The following is a 20082-nucleotide window of genomic DNA, read 5'->3' as shown; positions in this document are numbered from 1 at the left end:
TTACCTACAACTTCTAGTATGATGTTGAATAGATATGGCAAGAGTTGATATCCTTATCCTATTCCTGATCTTAGGAGGAAAGCTTTCAGTCTTTCACCATCAGCGTGTTGTTAGCTACAGGTTTTCCATTGATATCCTCTGTCAGGTTGAGAAAGTCCCCTTCCATTCCTAGTTTATTGAGCATTTATAACATGAAATGGTGTTTGGATTTCTGCATCTGCTTAGATGCTCATGTGGTTTTGTCCTTTAGTCTATTCATATGGTGTATTATATTGATTTTCATAAGTTGAAATATATACTCGATATTTTAAATGTATAGAAGTTATATAGCATAACATTAAAAACATTAATGTGAATATAGAGAAAATACCTAGCACGGAAGACACTATTGGTTACTTAAGATAGGAGAGTGTCCCTATGTTTTGCTACAATAGTATAAATGGTTCCAGGACATCTGGTTAAAGTTCTCCTTTTTATTTTCTAATATTCCGTCCATATTTTTGTCCCTATCCATTATAAAGCTAATAAAGGAAGGAAATTATGTAGAAGTACAATTGGGAGAGAGGTGGAGACGGACTGACAAACTGCATTACCAATTCCTAAGTCACTGATAGAAGATGGTAATATGAACCACTGATACCCTATCAATGTGGGTAGGGTCATTACCAGCGCCAATATATCTTGAAAAACTCTTCACAGTAACAACAAGGAAAACATGCCCAGCTTGGGAAGGATGGATCAAGAAGAATACAAGTAAAAAGGAGAATAACAATAGGGAAAAATAGTAGTAAAGTGAAAAATGGACAGAATAGAACGGCTGCCAAATAACTCCAGCTATAATTAATTCTTATCATAAGGAAAATACCAGAAAATCTTCCCGTTTTCTTACCACCTTCTCCATCAAGCCCCCAACATATGGTTGATAAAGACTTGATACTCAGCTACAATGGCTATCAATTTTTTCACTTCTATTCACTAAGTACATATACTTTTTCTTTCTAGCATGAAAAAGCTAACCACATAGACTTGTGTAAAATATAGAAGGATTTGGTAAAAGAAATCAAAATTGGGTTTCACGAAGCAGTGTGTGTGTGTGTGTGTGTGTGTGTGTGTGTGTGTGTGGTGTGTACGCATGTGTATGTGTGTATTGCAGATAATACATTTTTCTTATGTATGTATTGCTCTTCTTACATAACATAAATGCTCCCTTGACAAATAGTTTTAAATGATAAATGTAGAGCGTCTCATGAGCAATCAATATGTGGTATAGTCACTTATACACGTTACACCTTCACCCTTAACAGATGGTCACGTCCCTGAGAATGGGATCTGCGTGTAATAGGAAATATTTTGTCTAGTGTACATGGCGCCAGTTTACAGTAGAAAGAAATACTTTCTGAAAAAATTCAAGGAGATTTGGATTCTTATTTGTCTTTCATCCCTTCTTAGCTATGTGACCTTGAAAAAGACACTTAAAACTTTAGGTCCTAAATCCCTCATCTGTAATCCAGCAAAGCTGTACTGGGATTGTAGTGTAATGAGCAGAGCAGGGCTAGATTTAAGCACCACACAGCCTTCAGCCTGGCCCCTTTGTGGCAAACTCACAACCACCCGAGACCCTGGACATGCTGGGGCCAACAGAGCATAGATACAGGGCCACGCTCCTGGGAATACCTAAAAGGCTCCTTTTCCTCCTCTGAAACCCACTACATATTGTAGACCAGAGCTGGCCTGAGGGAAGCAACTAAGGACATACCAGATAGAAATATAAGCTCAGTGTGGATCTTAGTAGGATATTAAAATGCATACTCAGTGGAGTTTCTGGGCAAGCTGGGAAGATGAGTTAGCTACCCTGTAATGAGGACGCAGGGAAAGAAGATCAGGTTTTCCAGTCGCTGAACAAAAAAAAAAAAAAAAAGGGATTGCCCAGAAGTGTCTCAGTTCCCATATAAGTACCTGTAAATTACCCTTACATAATTTTTCTTTAAAGATTTTATTTATTTATTTCAGAGAGAGAGAGCACGAGTGAGGGACAGGGGCAGAGGGAGAGGGAGAAGCAGACTCCACACTAAGCAGGGAGCCCAACCCAGCGCTCAATTCCAGGGCTCTGGGATCAGACATTTAACTGACTAAGCCATCCAGGTTCTTTAACTTAACTAGTTTCATCTCTAAAATACATGTCAAAGATCATCACATGTCACCATTCTTATTAATATTTTTCCATTCTGAGCCATCATCATCTCTTGGCAGTAGTTCTTCCAGATTAGTCTTCCACCTTCCCTGTAAGTCTTGCCAGTTTTGAGTCTCCATTTTTAACTACAGTGATCAGATGCCTTCACTCCCCTATTTAGAAACTCTGTCATGAAGGGTTTTTCAATAGCAGTGAGAGCCACAGTTTCAAACCCCAGGTCTGTCCCAACTACACCCATGGAGGCTCTGGCTCATCCAGCCATTTTCAGACTCGGATGACACATTACATCACAGGGCATGGGAACTGCCTTCTCTCACACCTCCCCAAATGTTCTACCAACCCCTGCCCAAGTTGTGTTAATGCCCCAAGTGCTAACCTTTGCTAGTAAGAGAGAGGAGATGGGACTGTTCCAAGAGGTGGTAGTTTCACGTGGCATAGAAGATCTATCACGTGACCAGACAACTAGCTCAGTTTTCCGGCAAGGTCAAGACCTGTTCCGTAATGCCTTTCCTCCCTTGTCTCACCTCTTCTCTTTATTTCTTCATTCTTGCTGCTGTGGTTTGTACCATTCAATAAAACCTTAGCACCCAGATAATACTTCCAGTTTTGTTTTCTAAGGAACAAGACCAAAAGCCTACAAGGTACGTAGGTGTATTTATACCTTCTCTGTATTCCTGTAACACCAAAAACATTCCCCATAATATCACAGATTCTGGAGTCATACAGATAATAGCTGTATGTCCTTAGACAAAGTTGTTTTGCCTCTCTGAGTCTTGTCTTCCTTATCCGGAAACGGGGATTATAATAATAGAATCTATTTTACAAGTCTGTTCTAAGCATTAACTGAGATTTTCAAAATAAATGATGTCAGGCACACAGAAAATCTTCAACAAGATAGCCATTATGATGACTGTGTCTTATTTATCCATGTATTTCTCAGTGTTTACTGTAGCATCTGCAACACAATAGGTGTTCCTAATGCCTAATATGTTTACAAAAATACCTTACCCCTATATTTTAAAAATGCCCAAGAGGTGGCAGAGATCGAAAAACTTCTACGGGCTCAATAAACAAGATTGAGGAATGTGTAAAAACAAATAAAATTATATATGGATGCTTATTGGAAAAATGTTCCTTTACTACAAAATTAAGTTAATTTCACTTGTGTGTGTGTGTGTTTTTTTTCCTCACCAACATGGAAAAACAGGAAAGTCAGAAGAACAGATGTAGCGACCTTTAGGCCCAAGATCCATTCCTGAGAAGATGTACACAAATTAGGTTGCTGTAATTTCAACCATATTTCACATGTGTTCAGAAAAAAATCATTCTCTAAATGACCTTAACAGAGAATCCTGTGATAAGCTGCTTTAAACTGTTGTAAATGTTAATTGTTTTAAAATAAAGCCCTCTTCGCGTTCATGGACTATGTTGATTTATAATTCGGCCTATCTTAGATTAAGTTTTTATAAGGAAAAAAACACAACAATCAATATACTAAAGACACAGGATTGGTCATTATGATGTTTATTTCCTCTAGTACAGCAAACTGAAAAAACCCAAAAAGATTCTTTAAACCAGGGTTAATAGGGAAGAGTCCCGAAAATAAAACTACACATGAGCACTTACATGTACTTACGCAGTCTTCTGTGGATATATGTGTGTATCTGAGTACTACACATACAAAGAACCCACATTAAAAGAAAGGCAGAAAATATATCAGAATGCTATACCTATAAGGTAGTTAAACAGGGGACTTTCTCTTTTCTTCTTTTTTTTTTTTTTTAAAGATTTTATTTATTTATTTGACAGAGAGAGAGAGAGAGAGAGAGAGAGAGGGAAGCAGGCTCCCTGCTGAGCAGAGAGCCCGATGCAGGACTCGATTCCAGGACCCCGAGATTATGACCTGAGCCGAAGGCAGAGGCTTAACCCACTGAGCCACCCAGGCGCCCCTCTCTTTTCTTCTTATGCTTTTCTTTATTTTCAAAATTTCTGCAGTAAACGTGTTACTGTCTTAAAAGGTCTCAAAAAAAATTTTTTTTGAAAAAAAAACCAGCCACTCATTTTTGATACTTTCAGTTTTGCTAAAATGTTGGAAAAGTCACCAGGTTTCATTCTCTGAAAGCATTTCTTTGTTCATCTGGAATTCATGGCTTAACAAAAACAATATTGATATTTCTGGCAATCAGTTTTATGATCTCTAGTTTTCCGGATGGTCAAGCCACATTCCTACCTCTATGACTCTACTTAAGGTACACAGGTACTGCTCTGCTTCCTGTAAATGCAGAGGGTAAACACTGTGTCCTTGGGAGTAGTTAGGCAATGCTCCTAGACAGGATTTTAGACATTCATCTTTCTTACAGGAAGATGCCCAATTTTCCAGGCAGAAGTTGGCAACCTTAAGGATTCCTCTTTACATTGGGAATCTGTGCCTTTAGCTAGACTACCACATGCTGACCTTCAGTTAGAGGCTTATCACAGAGTTATAAAATGGTTTGTGTTGATCACTGACTGGAAGCCCTGCCTTTCTAGCAAATTCTCCATTCTGCAGGTAATGTATTAAGGTCTAGCTTCTTTCCTCCTCTCCCTTTGCCAGTCTTTTTTTTTTAAAGACCCATGTCAAGCACTCACAAGCCACAAGTTAGTCTCCTTTATTCTGGAAGGAAAACAGTAAATTCATGGTGGTTCTCCCAAGAATCAGGAAAGATGACCGTCTTAAATCCAACAACTACTATCCTGAGTATTATCTACTATCTTTAGAGTTCTCGGTCTAAAACTTTCTGGACAGTGATCATATCGCAAAAAAAAAGAAGAAAAAAGGTAACTGAATATTTAACCTCCTCCATTTTAATACTTAGGGTTTTTTCCCTTTGTTTTTTAACCTCTGTTTTTTTATTTTTTTAAGATTTTATTTATTTATTTGAGAGAGAGAGCGAGTGAGAGAGAACACAAGACAGGGTTGGGGGGCAGGAGGTGGGAGGAGGCAGAGGAAGAAGCAGGCTCCCGACTGTGCAGGGAGCCCAACTCAGGACTCAGTCTCAGGACCCTGGGATCATGATCTGAGTCGAAGATGCTAAACTAACTGAGCCACCCAGTTTTTGTTGCTATTGTTGTTTTTTACCTTTTGATAGAGTGTATTTATAGCACTTACTCAACACTCTGATACCCAGAGTCCACAGCATCCAAAAGAAAGATTAAGAGTTGTTCTGCTTCGGGGCGCCTGGGTGGCTCAGTGGGTTGAGCCGCTGCCTTCGGCTCAGGTCATGATCTCCGGGTCCTGGGATCGAGCTCCGCGTCGGGCTCTCTGCTCAGCAGGGAGCCTGCTTCCTCCTCTCTCTCTACCTGCCTCTCTGCCTGCTTGTGATCTCTCTCTGTCAAATAAATAAAATCTTAAAAAAAAAAAAAAAAAAAAAGAGTTGTTCTGTTTCTAGCTCAACATCATTGACCAGCAGGGAAATGCAAATCAAAACCAGAATGAGATACTACTTCATACCCACTAGGATGGCTATTATCAAAAAACAAAGAAACGGAAGAGAAACTAACAAGTGTTGGCAAAGATGTTAGGAGAATGGAGCTCTTGGGCATTGCTGATGGAAGAATCAAATGACATGGCTACTACAGAATACAGTTTGGCGGTTTCTCAAAAAGTTAAACATAGAATTACCATATGATAGACACAACAGAATTGAAATCAGAAACTCAGTAATTGTATAACAATGTTCATTACAGCATTATTCACAGTAGCCAAAAAGAAACAACTTAAATGCCTATCAGTAGATGACTGGGTAAACAGAATGTTAAATATATGCACAATGGAATATCACTCAGCCTTAAAAAGGAATGAAACTATGACACATACTATCTTGAAACCACTATGTTAAGTGAAATAATCCAGATACAAAAGGCCTAACATTCGATGATTTCACTTATGAGGTGCCTACAGTAGGTAAATTCATAGAATCTGGGAAACCGAACAGGTTACTAGGGGCAGCGGGAAGAGAGAGAGGAGGAGACACTGTTCAACAGACATAGAGCTCCTGTTTAGGATGATGAAAAAGCTCTGAACACGGATAGCAGGGATGACTGCACAACACTGCAAGTGTACTTCATGCCCCTGAACTACACATTTTCAAATGGTTAAAATGGTAAATTTTAAAAAAGAAATAAATGATAATTTATACAAAAATAATAACAATGTAGTATGGGTTTATAATACACATAAAAATGTATTTTATATACATAAAAATATATATACAAATATATGTACTTTATATATATGTGTGTGTGTGTATATATATATATATATATATATATATATAAAATGTGTAATAAAAGCACAAAGATTGGGGCACCTGGGTGACTCAGTCATTAAGAATCTGCCTTTGGCTCAGGTCATGATCCCAGGGTTCTGGGATCAAGTCCCATATCAGGCTCCCAGCTCAGGCAGGAGTCTGCTTCTCCCTCTACACTTCCCTCTAACCTTACCCCTTGTGATATCTGTCTCAGATAAATAAATAAAATCTTTAAAAAAAAAAAAAAGAGCACAAAGATCGGGAGGAGAGAAATAGAAGTATACATTATTAGGTTCTTACAAAATCTTCTACTTCAACAGAAGTGATATAATACCACTTGAGGGATGACTGTGATGCTTAAGATAGATGCTAAAACCTCTAAAGCAATCACTTCAATAAGAAAACAAAGAGTTATGGCTAAAAAGCCAACAAAAAAGATAAATAATAGTTTATTAAAACCTACTCGGAAATATAATTAAGTCAATGAAAATAAATGGCAAAAGCACTTACCGCCCAGACTGGTGATGTAAAGCCTAGAATTGCAGCCTTAGCTCCGTCAGCAACATACGGAATAATATTTTCTCCCAGACGTGTATCTCTGAACAAGGCTCTAAGGATATTTAAAGCATGAACCTAGAATAAAAATCTGAAAATTAGTTGTGGGTCAAAGACCATGGTACTAAATCTGTACAGATCAAATAGTTAAACTAAAAAAAAAAATTATTTAATTACAGTAAGAAATAGATAATCCACAAATGAAAGAGCAGATTTTAATAAAACAACTAGTATCTGAGTCAATTTTTCTAAAGTACGATTTGAACGATGCAATAAAAAAAGCTTGATCCAATGGACATACACAGAATCCCGAACCTACCAAGTAAAAACAAAATGCTCTTTTCGAGTACACACGGAACATTTATTCTTTAAAAATGACTTCAAACCTAGCCACAAATAAAAATCTCAACAAATACCAAACAATTAAAATCTTAGAGATTATACTCTGATTACAGTGGAATTAAGTTAGAAACTGATTTCTTTAAATATATTTAAAACTGAGACTTTTTTAAAACACTAGTCAAAAAAAAAACGCTTTTTTTAACATTTAGAGCTGAATAACAATGAAAATACTACATATCAACATTTGGGAGATGCACTGTAAGTAGAACTTAAAACAAATGCATGCCTTACATGCTTCTATTAAAAAAAAAAGACTAAAAATGAGTATGCTAAGTGTCCTATAAAGATGATAAAGAACAATAAATTCAAAACAGAGAAAGAAAATTTAAAAGAGCAGAAAATTTGAAAAAAGCAACCCAAAGCTGATACTTTGAAATAGAAACAAACTTCTGACTAACCAAGAAGAGAGAGAAGAAAATAAGCAGTATCGTGAGAATACCAAGGATGACATGACTACAGATAAACGAGAGAATAAAGTAAAAGTAAGAATACTGCTATGAATAACACTACCCTAATCAATTTGGAAAATTAAGTAAAAATGAACACTTTTCCAGGAAACAGAATTTATCAAAACAAATTCAAGGAGAAATTAAAAAGTTAGATAGATGTTAGCACTACATAAAGGAAATCAATAGATAAAAATCCTACCCAGAGACCAAAAACAAACAAACAAAAAACCCCTAACCTAATAACTACAACAATTACCAAAAAATTAACCCACATGATTTTATGTATGAATTCTATCAAATACTCAAAGAATAGATAATCCCAATTTACATAAACTATTTAGAGAAGAAAAGACTGCTGAATTTATTTTGTCAGTCTAGCATAGCCTGGCTATAAATACAAAGTAAGATAACTATTTTGGGAAAATGGTAATACCTACCAAAGCTTAATATACAACACCTAATAATCACTCCTAGGTATCTACTAAACAGAAATGTACATATATATTCACCATTGGGCATGTATGAGAACATTTGTAATAGTATTATTCTTAATAACCCGAATTTAAAAACTACCCAAATGTTCATCAACAGAAGAATGAAGAAGTTATATAATATTATAAAACAATGAAAATGAATAAATCACAATTTGGATGGATACTATAAACATACCATTGGTCAAAAGAAACCATATCAAAAGAGTGTATAGTGTATGATTTCATTTATTTAAAATGAAAAAAAAAAAAAAACAGGTAAAACTAAAACTAAAGTGTTAAAGTTAGGCTAGTGGTCACCCTTGGGGAAAAGGTACTGATGAGAAGGGAGCATGAGGAGGTTTTCAGGTGCTAAAATTTAGTTCTGTCTCTTGCTACACACAAATGTGTTCACCTCGTGAACTCTACTGTGGTGTACACATGATATACACATGTCTTTGTAGTGTTATAATTCAATAAAAATTTTACATAAAAAATAAGGACAGGTACAGAATGAAAAAAGAAAACCACAGGTCAGTCTCACTTATGAATCCAGTGAAAATATGCAAAAATATTTTTTAAAAACTTTTAAGTGACTGTATAAAAAATGTATAATGTATAAAATGTATAAAAAATATGTCAAAGTTGTGGGTTTGGCCTGTAGGCAAAGATGGTATTGTATGAAAAAAATCAGTATCTTCATATTTGCAAATTCTAAAAAGAACCATTTATCTCAAAAGACACTTGAAAACGTTCAATAAAATTTGATTTCCTCAATAGGATACAAGATAGATTTAAACCTATAGCAAATATTAGAAACAACACAAGGCCACCTGCTATCTCCATTTCTATACAAACCATACTACAGGGTCCAGCCAGAAGAATAAGAAAAATGTCCTATGAATAAGAATTAGGAGGTAAAACATGTTTAGCATTACTCACTGAGGTATATGTTTATCCATAAAGAAAATCCAAAAGAATTTACGTCTAAGTCATTAATTGTACAGCAATTGCTGACATGACTTCTTTTTTTATATTGAATTTTCCAGTCCATGAGCATGGCTTTTTTTTCCATTTATTCAGATCTTCTTGTGTGTCTTCCATTATTTTTAAAAATAATTTTCTATAAGTCTTGTAGACCTTTTGTGAGATTTAATTTTTGTGAGATTTAATTTTTCTAGTGACTATAAATGGTGTTTTAAAGAGTATATTGTACACTGCCGGTTTGTACAAGTGCAATTAATTTTTTTGGTTACTGTTGTGCTTATATTCAGTGCAGTTGTTTTCCCCAAACAAATCAATAAATTTAAATTCCAACCAAAATTCTAAAAGGGGTTTTGTTGGGTTGCCTGGGTGGCTCAGTGGGTTAAGCCTCTGCCTTCGGCTCAGGTCATGATCTCAGGGTCCTGGGATCGAGCCCCGCATCGGGCTCTCTGCTCAGCAGGGAGCCTGCTCCCCCCAACCCCCCGCCTGCCTCTTTGCCTGCTTGTGATCTCTGTCATTCAAATAAATAAAATCTTTAAAAAAATTTTTTTAAAAAAGGGGTTTTGTTGAACTTAATAAGCCAACTCTGTAACTTTGAAAATGCAATGGAACAAATATAGCTAAGATAATTCCAAAGGGGAAAAAGGGAGATTCACCCTACCAGATACCAAAACTTATTAAAAAGATAGTAACTTAAATAGTGATTTTGGCTCAGGGATAGACTAGGAGACCAATAAAACAGAGCACATGAACAGATATGCATATCAATAAAAACAGTACATGAAAGACAGAAGGATGTTATAAATCATGGGGAAAAGATATCCTGGATCAAAAATGCTTGCATATTAATTTTCCAAATGGAAAGTAATAAATTTTTTTCTTATTTTACACACAATCAAAAACAAATTACAGGTGGTATAAAGATGAAATGTGAGAAGTAAAACTCTAAAACTTTAAAAAGAAAATGTAAAATATCCTTCTGACTTTGGAGTATTCTAAACAAGATCCAAATGCACAAACCATAAAAGAAAAAGCTGACACAATCCACTTGATTAAAATTTAAAACTTCCAGTAATAACAGTGTAAGCAAAGTGAAAGGAGAAGCCATAGGTTGGGAGAAGGTATGTGTAACTCAAATAACCAAAAAGGAATATTGTTATCAGGAAGATCTTTTTTTAAAAGATTTTTCATTTATTTATTTGAGAGACAGAGAGAGAAGGAGAGGGGGAGTTGGGGTGCAGAGGGAGGTGGAGAAGCAGACGCCCCCCTGAGCAGGGAGCCCAATGCAGAGCTTGATCCTAGGACCCTGAAATCATGACCTGAGCCAAAAGCAGATGCTTAACCAACTCAGCCACCCAGATGCCCCAAGAAAATCATCTGAAAACAGCAAACCCCAATTCCTACAAGACAAAGGCAAATAACCAAGTTGAAGGCAGCCAGAAAGTGGTGTGGTTTTTTTAAGTTTTTTTATTTATTTATGTATTTATTTGTCAAAGAGAGAGAGAGCGCGTGAGCGAGCACACAAGCAGGCAGAGTGGCAGGCAGAGGCAGAGAGAGAAGCAGGCTCCCTGCCAAGCAAGGAGCCCGATGCGGGACTCAGTTCCAGGACCCTGGGATCATGACCTGAGTCGAAGGCAGCAGCTTAACCAACTGAGCCGCCCAGGCTTCCCCAGAAAGTGTTTAAATGGGCAATTCACAGAAGTAATCCAGAAGACTAAAAATGAAACATGAAAATATGTTAAAGCTAGCCAGGTTTTAGATAAATCTGAAATAAAACTGGGAAGTGCCATTTCACATGAAGCAGAAAGGCAGAAACTAAGTATAATGAAACGCCATTCTGAAATTACAATGAAGGTGGGGCGCCTAGGTGGCTCAGTCAATTGTTGAACTTCTGGTTTCAGCTCAGGCCATGATCTGCCGTTGTGGAATCAAGCCCCAGCTTGGCCCTCAATCTACTTCAGATTCTCTCCCCCTTCCCCTTTCCCTCTCCCATGCCACCCCACTCACACTCTCTCTAAAACCAATCAATAAAAAAAAGAGAGAAAGAAAGAAATTACAACGAACGAACTTATGCTCACTCACCTTGAAAAATAATGTCTATTGGAAACACCCAAACTATAAAAAGATGTATGGATAATACCATTTATGTTTTTTAAAAAAGGTCACAAAATAATGAAAAATGTGCACAGAGGAGCTTGGATTAGTGATTATAGCTAAGGAGGGGAGAAAGGGGTACAGGATGCAGAGGAGCCCACAACACATACAATTCTTTAGGTTGACTTGGTTTCATGGATGTTCATTGTTCACTGCACATTTTTATATGCTGAAATGTTTCACAGATACCTAATAAAAATAATAAGAAATATACCACAGAAGGGGAGAAGGAAAGCAAATTATCAACGAATGCCTAGAAGACTAGTCAGAGACAAAGTTTTTACATTTTATCGAGTTAATAAAAATGACCACTAAAATGCCATGAATGATCTTGAAGCAGAGTAGGACAATAATTATCCAACACTGTTTAAAATCAAACTCCATTATTTTCAGATGTTCTCATAAAAAATAGCACTTTCTTTAAGTGGGAGTCTAGGAAAATGGAACCAAATTGTATTTTTCACATTTTGCTGGAAAAAAATCTAAGACTGATAACTTCTGAAAGGTGATCAGTAACACTTTAAAAGTTTGCAAGAAATAAGGATATTTCACATTTTATAGTCACAGGACAGAAAGTACCATATGCTAATAAACCCCATCCTTTTCCATTAGTCACACTCTGGCCCATGGACTCCCTTTGACACCTCCCACAGGTTCTGAAATAAAACCACATGTACGGACGTATTGTACTCGATTGACGTGTCAGCTCTTCTGTTCCCTGACCTAGCCTGGGCCTCCTACTGTTGGGGAGGAAAGTCTTACTATAAAGCATTTACTGAAAAAGCTTAGACAAGATGTACTTAAAGGTATTTACTATTATGGAGTAGAGTGGAGCTGCAAGGATTACTTACCCCAACTTCTCACTCACACACACACACACACACACACACACACGCTCATACACACTTAACCCAGCCACAGCAGTGATTAAAAGAGACTAAATATTAGCTAAAATTAAAATATGAATATACCAAAGGATAGACATGTCCTTTTAGGGAAAGATCAGCTACTGAATTACAAAATGTGTTGTCAACTCAAAGAACACACATGAAATTTTAAAGTGATAGTACATTCATTTAAAAAATTTTAGATGCAAGGGCAGTATTATAAAATATCTTATCTAAACTGGATGTTTCCACTAGAGTCTAAAAATATTTCATTTTGGTTAATATATATCGACTACAGCAATGATTTATTTTATAGATAGGAAAGGCCAACAAAACAAAACAAAACAAATTCAGGTCAAGCATCAGATGCCTGTGCCATTTTCAAGAATTCTGTATCTTCAGCAGATACCCCCCCCCTTTTTTTTTTTGGTACATCAAAGATTTAAAATCACTGCCTTCTTAGCAGCCTTTGTATATTTCATTATTACCTGGGGGACTGTGCTCCGTGAGTCATGCGTAGGCCGAGCCAATGTGATTAACTCTTTCATTGTTATTTTCAACAATTCCATTTTGCCTTTCTTAGGTTCACATGCCAATAGTGCCTGTGGAAAAACAAGGCAAAAATTAACGGGGCTCTGATTTTACATATACCTATTTGCTACTTCCCAGAATCAATCCCAAAATGCAAAATCCCCCTATAAAAATTCGTGGTGTCGGGGTGCCTGGGTGGTTCAGTGGGTTAAGCCTCTGCCTTCGGCTCAGATCATGATCTCAGGGTCCTGGGATCAAGCCCCACATCAGGCTCTCTGCTCAGCGGGGAGCCTGCTTCCCCCTCTCTCTCTCTGCCTGCCTCTCTGCCTACTTGTAATCTCTGTCAAATAAATAAATAAAATCTTAAAAAAAAAATTCGTGGTGTCAACTAAGTTAATTAAACCATGTGGTCTTGGGAAAGTAGCTTAACCTCACCATCCCTGGGATTCTTCATCGGAAAAATTCGGTGATGGTGTCATTTCCAGGTTTGCTTGTTAACGATATAATTCTAAGAGGCTGAGAAAATGGCTCTTGTTGACAACTCCTTTAGGACCATAACTAGGTAGCAGGTCTCAGATACAATAAGCAAGCAGTTTTTATAACAAATTTACCAACAAGAAAATTCTCTTTACTTAAAAGACAAAAAAAGCCTGTGGATTAAATTTCTAGCAAGGATTTGGAAACTCCCTGGAGACTAGTCAGTTATTTAATTCTTTACTAAAGAGTCTCTACCTGGAGGAGTATCAAATTGTAGCACTGGAAACTCCATGCAGCAAAAGAAAATACTATAAACTCCAAAGGGGTCCTACGCTTGAATTTTCAAGAGCTGCTCATTTACTTTGTGTCTAACATTTTGCTAATGCACAATAAACATAAAAATAGGATATCAAACTACCTGAGGCAATAAAAAGGAATGAGGTACTGATATTTGCTACAACATGGATGGATTCTGAAACATGCTAAGTGAAAGAAGCCAGACAGGAAGGCCACACATTATATGATTCCATTTACATGAAATGTCCAGAATAGACAAATCTATAGAAACAGAAAATAGATCAGTGGTTGTGTAGGACTAGGAGTAGCAGGAATTATTTCATTTGTATGAGCTACTAGCTCTCAAGAGTGAAAGTTTCAAGCTACTCAGCTTCTTCAGAAATACTTATAATCCATAAAAGAGGAAGACCCAAAATAGGTAAGTTTAAAAGAAAAATTTATCATAGTATATCTATGCTCAGAAAACCCATATATATTATTCTTCTAACGACCACTCAAAAAAATTTCATATCTGTTTGCACAAAAGTTAAGTTCATAAACTAAGGAGGGCAGTTTTTCTCCATAGTCAACACTAAATAAAGTTTTCCATGAGAACATAACTTATTAGTAAATTATGCTATGAGAAATGGGACATCTTGGAGCAGATTTTCCTAATAATTTAGATTTTACTCAACTAACATAAATAAGAAAGTTATATGCAATTACTGAAATATCTCCTTGGAACCATGGCTTTTGTTCCATCAAGAGCTGTGGGCATAATTACGACACTCTCCCCAAGGATGGGCTAAGAAATCGCATCTCCTGATTGCTCTGTCACTATGACCACTATTCACTACTGGATGGGAACCACGGGTGGAACAAGCACACAGCACAAACAGGCAACTAGACCTTGCTGTGGTGTTAACGTTTGTCCTCAGACAGACGAATGAGGCAAAACCACACTAGGTCAGAATGAATTACAGGCAGGAGATGAACCCAACTGATGTGGAATGGGTCAGATCAGAGAGCAGTTCATTTCTGAAGGTCACCAAAATTCATCTAGCAGAACTTCCTCGAAGATCTCTGTATCAAAATCAACAGCCTCTGCAAGTGGGATCCACTGTCATCACACAATGATGACATTGGAAATTTGGGGAAGGAATAAGAAAGAGAAGGAAAAAATGCAGGTAGGGACACTAAACAAAATATTTCATTTCACTGATTTTCATTGCTTTTATAATACCACCTCTCTTTCTGGACTGACTTACTGAATATTAAACAAAAACATATATTTTATGGAAGGATTCAGAAGAAACTGCTACTGCTTGTTACTTACAGAGAGTCTTAAGGGTCTTGAAATAACAGCAAGACTATTTTTTCTAATTCAAAAAGAAAAAGGTAACACGTACACTTCCTAGAAGTGAGCAGTGAGGACTGCCTACTTCATACCCAGGCGGAAATCTATACCACCCTCTGTTCACATGACAAGACTGACCTCGTGGAGGGTTTGTTCCAAGAACAGATCTGTCACGGGAACACACCGTCCACACATACAACAAAGCCACAAGTGCTACAGTACTTAAGAGACAGAATTGTCCCTTATGCAATATGTTTACTCACATGTCAAGGGAATTGTCAAAAGACAAATAAAACAAATTATCAGAGGACAAACAGCTATGTCCTGTGGATAAGTACCTGTATGTAGAAAGGAATTCCGGCACTGCGCCTTGTAGCACAGAGTTTAGATGAAGGATCACTGCATTTAATTTCTTCTAAAACATTCCATAACCACTGTTCCGGTAGCTTTTGCAGACTCACATTGGGGCACCTGAAAGGCATATATAAAGCAAACATTTGGAATAACCAAGTACCAAAAAGTAAAAGTACAAACTACGGATACACATCAACGTTGTTAGAAAAGAATAAATATTCTTACATTTGGAAGGAGGGAAACTAAAAATTGTCTCCCTTTCTACTTTTCACTTATTTTCCTCTTTATTACGGGTCTTAAGGTTTGAAACTATTAAAGAGTCCGCTTCTTACAAAAGCCTATGAAACATGTGTCTTGTCTGTAAAGTAAGTTTTAATACCATGGCTTATGCCCACAGTCAAAATGTTCTGATCTTTTGACATTAATGAAATTCCTACAGATAATCTATCTGCAAAACTCAAGATTTCTAACAAAGGAAATAAACTTTAATATAACTTATGTTCTACCTTTATAAATATTATTTACATTCAAAGAAAACACATATTAAGGTGTATTTTTAAGGTATATTTTAGTAATCATTTTCGTGTCTTTCAAAATGTGGTCTACCACAAAATTTTCAACCAAATCCAATGGAGAATTGATGAAGCAAGTTGGCATAAACATTTTGAGGTTATTTGGACATTACCGTTAGTGAGATTCTGTTCTATTATACTGTTACTCTAGAGTGCTTAAGAAAATTTTATTTAAAAAGCTTCTTTTTAAGGTTTTATTTATTTATTTGAGAGAGTGAGAGAAAAAGAATGGGCACATGAGTAGGGGGAGGGGCAGAGGGAGAAGCAGACTCCCCACTAAGCAGGGAGCCCGACAGGGCTCAATCCCAGGGCCCGGAGACCAGGACCTGAGCTAGGACCTGAGTTAGACGCTTAACTGACTTGAGCCACCCAGGTGCCCCCCAAATTTTTTAACCTTATACTTTATCAGATTATATAACATTTTCTTAAGAAATCGTATATTCAGTGGTAGACAATTATTTTAGGAGGATCGTAACTGGATTTAACTAAAAACACATGAAAATAAAGGGATGAAGTCCAAAGAAAAAATATTTTTTTACACTGAGAAAGACATTCTGTAGAAAGATAACCTACTTCCTTTTTTCCCCCCAAAGATTTTATTTATTTATTTGAGAGAGAGAGAAATAGCAAGAGAGAGAGGTAGGAAGAGGCAGGTAGGAAGAGGAAGAAGCAGGACCCTGGGATCATGACCTGAACCAAAGGCGGATGCTTAACTTACTGAGCCACCCAGGTGCTCCAAGATAACTGATTTCTGATTTGCAGTGTGAACTGACCTCTTAGAATCACATGTGGGATTTTTTTTCTTTAGTCTGATATCAGATCGACAACTTCAGTTTCTAATTAACTATTTCAAACAGCAACTCAAATTTAGTTGTTTAGGTCTTGCATAAAACAAAATATGTGTAAATAATACTACTCTAAAGCAGAAGTTTTTAAGAAAGGTTTTTAAAAGTTTAACATGGGCCTAAAAATGTACTAGAGATTATAGGACACCAAGGATGTGTATTTATAGGATGTGTCAGGGGCATTATGAACATGGAAGCAATGTCCATATTGTTTAGAGACGCATACTGAAGTACACAGGTGGGAAAATAACAAATCAGAAATGTACTTTTTAACACTTCAGCAGGCCATAATGAAAGGTACAGATGAAGCAAGAGTGGCAAAACTCTGATAAGTGTTGAATATGGGTAATGGGTATAGGCAGTTCATTTCATTATGCTCTCCAGTTTTATAAACATATGCTTGAAATTTTTATGTGCTTTATATGTTTATAAATTATATGTTTAAAATTTACATTTGAAACTCCTCATAATAAAAATAATCCATGGGGCGCCTGGGTGGCTCAGTAGATTAAAGCCTCTGCCTTCGGCTCAGGTCATGATCCCAGGGTCCTGGGATCGAGCCCTGCATCAGGCTCTCTGCTCGGCAGGGAGCCTGCTTCCTCTTCTCTCTCTCTCTGCCTGCCTCTCTGCCTACTTGTGATCTCTATCTGTCAAATAAAAAAATAAATAAAAAAAAATGTTAAAGAATTGCAGAATACATTTAAAAAAAAATAATCCATTCGTGTAATGTTTGAAATTTTCATAATAAAAGTAACCCTCCCACACTTTTATAAGAACTGAAGTTACTTCCCATCACTGGATTTATATCTTTTAAAAATTAAGATAAGGGGTGCCTGGGTGGCTCAGTGGGTTAAAGCCTCTGCCTTCGGCTCAGGTCATGATCTCAGGGTCCTGGGATTGAGCCCCACATCGGGCTCGCTGCTCAGTGGGGAACCTGTTTCCCCTCCTCTCTCTCTGCCTGCCTCTCTTCCTGCTTGTGATCTCTGTCAAGTAAATAAATAAAATCTTAAAAAAAATTAAGATAAATGCCTTTAATTTCATGGCATCATTTTCTAGTTTATTATTAACAATGCCAGCTTGGTATAATCCTCCCACAGTTACCCAATCAAACACTTAAATCCAAACTTCCCAGAGATGTTAAGTGCTAATGATACAGTTACAGATTATGGTCTTCCTTTGCTCATTCTTCACATTTTTTTAAGTATGTTTGGATTAATTTACTCCACAGTGGGTGAGCAGGAAAAAGGAAAAAAAAAATCAAAGCAAAAGTCATCTTTTGTGGTCTAATCATCCAAAAAAACTGGAGTCACAGAGGTGAATACAGTAAAAACTACTTGATCTAAGATTACAGGTAGATTTCATTTAGTTCTCTTCCCCATCACAGTGCAATGTAGGACTTGCTTATAAAAAATGCTACAGTCTAAGGTCAAGTCTCCTGTAGGAATTCACTATAAAAAAAACTGAGGAAAAGAACTATAAGAGATAAGAGGTATTTTCCTATTTCCTTATTTTCCTTTCAAGTGCACTGAAATACGAGAATAATAAATACTAGCTCAGTAATGCTCCTCAACACCGTCTGTGAACCTCTCTTGAGCCTCCCTGACCTGGCATACAGAGGTTCTAGCAAAACCAACCAATCTGAAAATGGTAGGCAGGTCAGAGACAAGAGCAGGCCACCTCACCATGCATCATCCCTCCTTGCCTGAACTTAGAAGGGCTTGTGACTGTTAACAATCTTGATCTAATTCCTTTTCCATCTTAATCAAATATTCCAGCTTGATTCTAACCTTAAAAAATTTTCCATATGTCTATAGACTTTCTGTTATAGTGAGGTTGTGCACTTTGCTGATTCCCATTCTAACATACATGCCACACACACAGACACACATGCACATATACGTGCCCTCTCCATATTCCCAACTAAGCATTTGTTTATGATTTCCACACTTTTCCTAGTCATACAAATTAGTAAAACTTCCTCTAAATGTTACATCTCACAAGGCCGTTTCCTTTCTCAAAGTTTCTACTGTACGAGGAACTGCTAGGCACAAAGCATACAGGTGGTCAGTACGGTGCCACGGACAGGGTGGACTCTAGGCTGGGCTTGGACGATGTGCGGGCAGTATGGTGGAAGGCCCATATGTGTGGGCTTGAGGGAGCAAGAGATGAGATGACTGAGGAAATAGTTTAAGGCCCCAGGGGCAATTCCCTAATTTAGATTCTTGGCTATTATAATTATAAACAGTAAACCAGGCCTATTGATTCCCTTGAGTGGCACATACTAAGACTAAATGCTCCTTGTTAATTTGGGGAACTTGAAAATAAAGGTTAAAGAATATTCAACGAGGTAAAGGCTGGCAAAGTGCCCTCCCCAGAGCCCTCTCTGGCCCACTGCCAAGGATCCAGGAACCTCAGGAGCTCTGGGAAATGTTCAAGGCACCAGCTCCTCCCATCTAGTCCACACGGTCCTCTGCTATGGAATTCCCCAGGATCACACTGGTTTTTCTGCAGAACGTTTCAGTTGTCTGGTTTTCAATATGGACTTTGCACTGGACCTTATTTCTCTGATTCTCTAGCTTCCTAGCTCTGCATCCTCTCCCAGGCTAGTCCTGCCCCCATAGCCACACAAGAAAATTAGTCCAATAATAGAATTCCTACCCTTCTTAATAAAATGAAACATGCTACATTTTAAACAAAATAAACTTAGAAGTGTTGTTTAAATTATCACACTCAAAATATATTTGCCTACCACGAAGGAAAGAAAAATAAACATGTACTGAATGTCTATTATACATCAGATACAACACTAGACTTTTCACATCTTTTTTTTTTTTTTTAAGATTTTATTTATTTATTTGACAGAGAGAGATCACAAGTAGAAAGGCAGGCAGAGAGAGAGAGAGAGAGAGGGAAGCAGGCTCCCTGCTGAGCAGAGAGCCCGATGCGGGACTCGATCCCAGGACCCTGAGATCATGACCTGAGCCGAAGGCAGCGGCTTAACCCACTGAGCCACCCAGGCGCCCGACTTTTCACATCTTATCTTACTTTGCAACAAACAAGTCTATGAAAGGTGGGAGAGCGCATGATAGTGCTTAGGAGGAAAGACTACAGGGCTAATTTATTTAGTTTAGAATCCTTGCTGTCACCTATTAGTGGTGTGATCTAGGACAAGTTAAGAAACCTCCCCATTTGTCCCTTTCCTTGTCTACGAAATCAAAGTGTTGGGGAGGATTAAATGAGTTTGTCCTGATTAAGTGTATAATATGTTCTTAAACAGGTTGTTTTCTAA

At 37.3% G+C, this 20082-nt stretch overlaps 1 protein-coding gene across 4 annotated transcripts in view; it reads right to left on the bottom strand.

The window, feature by feature from the left end:
• The window catches only part of LOC111155863 (THADA, armadillo repeat containing), a 328485-nt gene that overhangs the window by 235754 nt on the left and 72649 nt on the right, over positions 1-20082 (bottom strand). For all 4 annotated transcript variants that reach the window (XM_022516299.1, XM_022516297.1, XM_022516298.1 and 1 more), the window contains 3 exons: positions 15361-15493; positions 12870-12983; positions 6991-7113 (listed from right to left, as the gene is read on the bottom strand). In XM_022516299.1, coding sequence (XP_022372007.1) covers positions 6991-7113; positions 12870-12983; positions 15361-15493 — 370 coding nt within the window. The remainder of the gene's footprint in view (positions 1-6990; positions 7114-12869; positions 12984-15360; positions 15494-20082) is intronic.

The sequence above is a fragment of the Enhydra lutris genome, unplaced genomic scaffold (genome assembly GCF_002288905.1).
Source record: "Enhydra lutris kenyoni isolate GAN:26980312 unplaced genomic scaffold, ASM228890v2 scaffoldscaffold44, whole genome shotgun sequence".
Classification (NCBI taxonomy): Eukaryota; Metazoa; Chordata; class Mammalia; order Carnivora; family Mustelidae; genus Enhydra; species Enhydra lutris.
This window is presented reverse-complemented; position numbering and strand designations above follow the sequence as displayed.